The sequence below is a fragment of the Diadema antillarum genome, unplaced genomic scaffold (genome assembly GCF_040938485.1).
Source record: "Diadema antillarum isolate AM-2024a unplaced genomic scaffold, OU_Dant_1.0 seq00003180_RagTag, whole genome shotgun sequence".
NCBI classification, from domain to species: Eukaryota; Metazoa; Echinodermata; class Echinoidea; order Diadematoida; family Diadematidae; genus Diadema; species Diadema antillarum.
The window spans coordinates 1-6,091 of NW_027273765.1; the positions used below are offsets into that span (position 1 = coordinate 1).

Sequence of the window (6,091 nt, forward strand, 5' to 3'; positions counted from 1 at the left end):
ACCAAATAAATCAAATATAACCTAATTAGTTGACAGGAATCAAATTTTTTTAAATGTGAAGTTTATCTTTCTCGTCAGAGGCAGGAGAAGTCAATCATGTTAGCTTTCCACCTTACAAAACTTAGGCCTACCCGGTAATTCCTTGTTCTAATCCAATCAAGAAATCGTGAGAAGAAGAAATTGATGAGGATGCTGAACTACATTCTGCATTTTTACAATAATAACAGAATTATGACCATAGAAAATCATAATTTTTTTGTTGCCAAATTACCTCGTTGAGGACGAGTTTCGAGTATACTCGGGCAAGTGTCCATGGGAAATGCATGTTATAGCAAAATCAGCTTGTTCTCAATGGGATAATACTTTTGCATACAAACTGAATGGAGAGCTATTCAACACAGAGTTGCCAATTTGTCTTGCTCTATAAACTTTTACAGTTCTTTTTTTGTATGTCAGATTTTATTTCGCCAATTGTCACTGATCTACTTCCATGACTTTTCTATTTTCATACAAAGCAACATAAAATTTAGGATGGAAAGTTCAATTTAAATGCTGTGTAACTGATGAATTGTTACCTAGAATGCCAAGGAAAAGCGTGGTGGAGATTCCCAGGATGCCATTCTTTTCCGGGAGAGTGAACTTGAGGACGACGACCACTGACCCATCCACCTCGGCTTGCAGGGTCTCGCTGGAGTGACCCTCAGCACTGGCCGTGATGGAGTACTGACCGTCCGGCAGGATGGCCCAGAAGTCGCCCTGCTCCGACGTCCGGAGGTGGTTCCGCTGGATGCCGCTGATGGAGAGTGTGGCGCCCTCTAGCGGAGTGCCGCTCGACGTGTACACAAAACCTTGGACGCCTCGATGAGCCTGTGTGGTCAAAGAAGCCAAGCAGTAATATGTGAAAACTTTCGAAAGATTAATTTTTCCCTTGAGGAAAATATCAGTAAACATCACTTGTTTGTGAATGTATGGATGTGTGTATTTTGGAATAAACTTTGAAAACCTTCAAATGTTTGCAAGTTAATATTTTCCTGATCATTCTGTACATGAAAAAAATTCAGATAAATCCCCACAATGTGACGTATTCTGTGTTTAAAGGGAGTGAGTAGATATTTGTGCAAGCTGCTTCCATCACTACATACTGCACAATCCAACTTCAGACCTTCTCTTCTGATGACCCATTTTCCATTCATAAACACTGCTCACTTTGCATCATGGCAAATGTATTAAAAATTGGGTCCCCCTTTCACACCATCACAAGCATGTCTCATTTCTACACTTCTAATGCCTCTCACAACTTTCAGCATTTAGCTTCCCCTGCTAGAACATTATTTTGGTGGTCTTTCCTTTTACACATCAGACATAAGATTGTGAAATGTGGAAAATGTTTATGAAAAGCACACAACATTTTGACTTTTGATCAATTCCCAATGGTACCAGCCACACCCTTTTCCCACAACAAAACACCAATTTGACAGTCTCAAACTACTTCTAGCCCCTCCCTTCATTCCTAAATGACCCACCTCTTTAATCATCTCCACCAGAGCCGGACGGTGGGCCTGCCAGAGCGTCTGCAGCTCGGTCGCCAGGGGAAACAGGCAGCATCCCGTGTGGACGGCCAGGTCAAGGCAGCCAAACATGTCGTAGGTGAAATCCTGGTTGTGAGGAGGGTGGAGCAATAAATCAAGCAAATGATAGTTTGTGGCACAAAACTCACTCACATTTCACAATCATGGAATGTAAAAAGTTGTTTGCACAGGTCATTTGAGAATAAAAATCTTCATGAAAAGAAAGAGATCTTAGATTTGATAGTCTGCCAAACAAAAAGGCAATAGACAACACTGTTTTCAAATCCATTTGGTAGATCCCTAGGAAATGAATCTACAAGTGTGGGCATGAATCTAATATCTAAATGCTCAAAGAAAGTAGGGTCCTGGAAAATGCCACCAACAATGAAACGTTTTGCCCCGGTAGAACGTGAAGTGCATCCTGTACAGATGCACCGGATATATCCATACTGCAGACCCAGAAATTTTCATGTATATGAAACTTTTGTGAATTTCCCAAGCAGCCACGATTCATGAAAGTAATATGCACATGAAAGTTTTTGTCTACAGAAAACACTGAAGGCCATTTGTAATTCATGGAAGTTTCATGCCATGAATGCTTCTGGTTTCCTGACAACAACTTCTTATTTTGACGAGAAAGGTTGTCTGAGGAAAAAAAACTATATATTTTTTTAGCATTCTGAGCATGGGTAACACACCTGAAGATTGTCCTTCTGATCTCTCCATGTTGCCCCATTTACAATTCCGTCTGGGTATGTTTCCACTGTACAAAAGATAAAATAATGAAAAAAAAACAATTTACATAGCATCAATTTGCTATGTTTCTGACTTAATACCTGCTCAAGGCAACCAAATTTGTGCCTTAACATTTTAATAATGGTACTTTCTATTGCAGGTTCAAATGCTCACACAGGTTTCTCCTATCTGAAACACAATCATATAAAAACAAACAAAAACAATTTACATGGTATCAACTTGTTATGTTTTGGATTAAATACCTGCTCAGGGCCACAATATCTATCTATCTATCTATCTATCTATCTATCTATCTATCTATCTATCTATCTGTCTGTCTATCTATCTATCTATCTATCTATCTATCTATCTATCTATCTATCTATCTTCCTAACTAGAAATCTTTCTACCATTATATTTATGTATTGCTCTGTTTACTACCCTCTCTCTCTTTCTCTTTCTCTCTCTCTTCTATCTATCTACCTGTCTATCTATCTATCTATCTATCTTTCTCTCCATCTCTCCATGAATATTCCTTATTTCCTTTCTTTCTTTCTTTTCTTCCTTCTTTTCCTCACCTGAATTGCCAGGGCAGTCTGGTCTGCCAGAGTGCATGGTGGGATGTTTCTTTGCGTACTTCTTGGCCAACTGCTGGAAGAGCGCATCATCTGCTGTAGTGGTGCTTATTCCAACTTTTTAGACAGGAAACAATGCAGAAAAAAGAAGAGAAAAATATCAGAGTAGAAAAGACGAACTTCATCTCATTTTACCATTTCCCCCTTGAGTATTGCCAGTGAATCAAGATAAAGTAAACCTACAATGCAACATCTGTCAATTTGTCAATCCGTCGATAGTTGAGATTTCCTCTATACATATCTTGCTTTAAGCGGACTGGGCCACAATGTAGGAAGAATTTTGGATTCCGCTTCCAAACTTCTGTTTGGCGTAATTCTAGCTCTAACTTTGCTCTGAAGAAGAGTTTCTCATGGCCCACTGCACTTCTGTATGAGGTTATGCAACACGTGTGAAAGGCTTTGATATTGGAGTTCATTCTGGAAAAAATATTTCACAGAATGACTAGATGATAAATGCATTTGTCAAACTATATACACATGAACAAATGGCAATAATAATTCATGCACATAGATTAGAAAGTTTCAAGAAGCTCATCACCTGTTCCAATAAATAACCTGGGAATTCTTCTCACCATGCTAAGTCTCTATGTATTTAGATGTTTTGTGAAGTTTCTGATGTGTTTGTACAGATGTGATTGATGATGAAAGGCATCATATAAATACTGGTGTCATGTTCTGTAATGTGCTATGCTATGCTATGCTATGTTTTGCTATGTTGTGCTATACTATGCTTAGCTAAGCTTTGCTTTGATATGATATTCCATGCTATGCAATGCTTTGTTCTGCTATGCTCTGTTTTGCTAGGTTATTCTATGATATACCATTATTTGCTACGCCACATTGAAGAGAAGTAGAACAGTGACACTCACTTCTCTTGGTGTTATACGGATATCGTGCGACGATGGTGCCGCTGTAGAGGCTCACGCCGAGGGTGAAAGGTCGGCTAGCAAGCCACTTGGTAACTGCCTGTGACTCTGGCTGAAGAATGGTTCCTGAAATATTTGTGGCATTCACTGGTTTGGAAAGACAAAGAGTAGATGAGTAACAGTTGTTGTAATACCTCAAGAAATATGTCATTTCTATTGACCTTTAACCTTGGTCATATCATCAACATCATTCGACTGTTGGTTCTGTACAAATGCAAGAATGACACAACAATGTAGAACTCATTAAGCATTACATTGTTTATCATTCATCAGTCTGCAGCTCTATCAAATTTCTTTCTTGTGACAAGTATCCAAAAATTATTTGCCAATGAATAGAGATTACCTAATCCCCTAAATCTCTAAACCATCAAGCATAAGTGAACAAGGTTGATGGGATACCTGCCAACCCTGAGACTTAATAAATCTGAACAAACAAAGAAAAATTATTCAAAAGTCTAAACTTTCATAAATTTCATATACTTTACTATTACACATATTTCCCAAAAATCAGAACACACTGAAATTAATGTGGTTTTTTTTTTTTCAGTGAAAAATCTGAATATTCAGATTAAAACTGAACAATTGGCAGGTATGTCCGACAAACATCCCCTCATCCCTGTCACATAAGAAGACACTCTATCAACTGAGCTTCACCACACTGAATACGGCATCTCTCATCTATCAACTTGTGCAATTCGTGACACATCATTATCATGACCATTCACAGTTCATAAATATCAATGCATCTTTAATTCGCAAGGGCAGCGAGGTGGCTAAGTTGGTAGCGTATTTACCTTTCGATCGAATGGCTCATTTTCAGACACAAGTTCAAAACCCAGTGAGTCTTACTTAGTAATGGTATGTGATATCACGGCGTCTCTCCTAGTACAGGCAAGACTCTCTATCCCTCGTATAGGGCAAAAAATGGCTGCCCCATGTGTGAGAGAGTCACAACCCAGCACACTAAAGATCCTGCTTCATTCGTTCATCACAAAGAATAGGGTAAATAACCAGGTGAAATGGTCCACCTCCTACCAACTGGACCCCATAGAAGACCAGCTAGTGCAGCTGAATATGGACTATCCAGCCATCTTGTGAGATGAAAAATGAAAACAAACAAACAAACAAACTTACAGGGATAGTCATTTTCCAGATTGATACCATGGGCGTTGTACTTTCCCTCATCACCGTAGCACGTTCCCTCGGCAATCTCTACGTGTTCTCCGCCATCTGGATTCAGTGAGGGTAAGATGTGTATGTGGGTGGTGTCCATCAACTTGGGGTGGGGGGGGGGGGAAGAAATATCAAAACATCAGAATTATTTCCATACCTCAAAACTCTAAAAACAAAATATGTATATCTTCATTTTATCAATTAACAGCAATAGGCATACCCTGAGCTGTGTATTCCACAATATTCAGTAAAAAAAATATAAACCATTCGGCTAAGGAAGAGTTTTATTTTTCTAAAAGCACATGCCGATGAAATAAATATAGAATGAAATTTATCAAGTATATAATTCTGAGAGCCACTTACATCTGTTTGCGCATTTTTTTAAAAGGCTTATTGCTTTGGAATAAAATTATCTGGTCCACTGTGATGACAATAGTAAAGCATCACATTTTCACACAATATGCACCAAATGAATAAGGCCATCCCACACTATTGCGCCTTTAACCCATTGAGGACAGGATGATTTTGCTACAACATACATTTCTCCTAGACAAGTGCATGAGTATACTCTGGACTCGTCTTTAGAGGGTTAAGCTTAATACTCTTCAACCTTTGACCCTTGCTCTTTGACCCACATACCTTTGTAATACTGTCATCCTTGCCGTAGTTAATCAGCAGGAAGTCAGCCAGTGCCAGCAGCAGCTCTCGGCCGACGGGCTCGTTGCCATGGATACTGCCGATGAACTTGACCTCGGGCCTGCCTGGCTGGTGACTGCCTGGCTTGTTGCCCAACTCCAGTACCAACAGGGGGCGCCCTTCCACACTCTCGCCGATGCTGACGGACAGGTTTAGGGTTCATGACAGGAGAGCAACACACATGATTAACCATAAAGTACAGATAACTATGATGACCTTGACAATGTTTTGACAAATGAATGCACTGCCCATCTACTTGGGACAAATGTTGCAAAATAACAGAGTGATTTGTTTAACTGTATTGGGGGTAATATCTTGCTTTCTGGAATCCGTCTAAAGTATATCAACAATTCAATTT

The 6,091-nt window shown here is 39.4% G+C and overlaps 1 protein-coding gene across 1 annotated transcript; it reads right to left on the minus strand.

The window, feature by feature from the left end:
- Nucleotides 1–506: 506 nt before the first annotated feature.
- Nucleotides 507–5,872, minus strand: LOC139715227 (carboxypeptidase D-like; the record flags this gene model as incomplete). The annotated part of the gene is made up of 7 exons (XM_071626816.1): nucleotides 507–867; nucleotides 1,524–1,655; nucleotides 2,267–2,331; nucleotides 2,882–2,995; nucleotides 3,808–3,951; nucleotides 4,999–5,140; nucleotides 5,677–5,872. Coding segments are annotated over 7 exons (1,120 nt in total), but the record flags the coding sequence as incomplete, so codon positions are not given.
- Nucleotides 5,873–6,091: the final 219 nt, after the last annotated feature.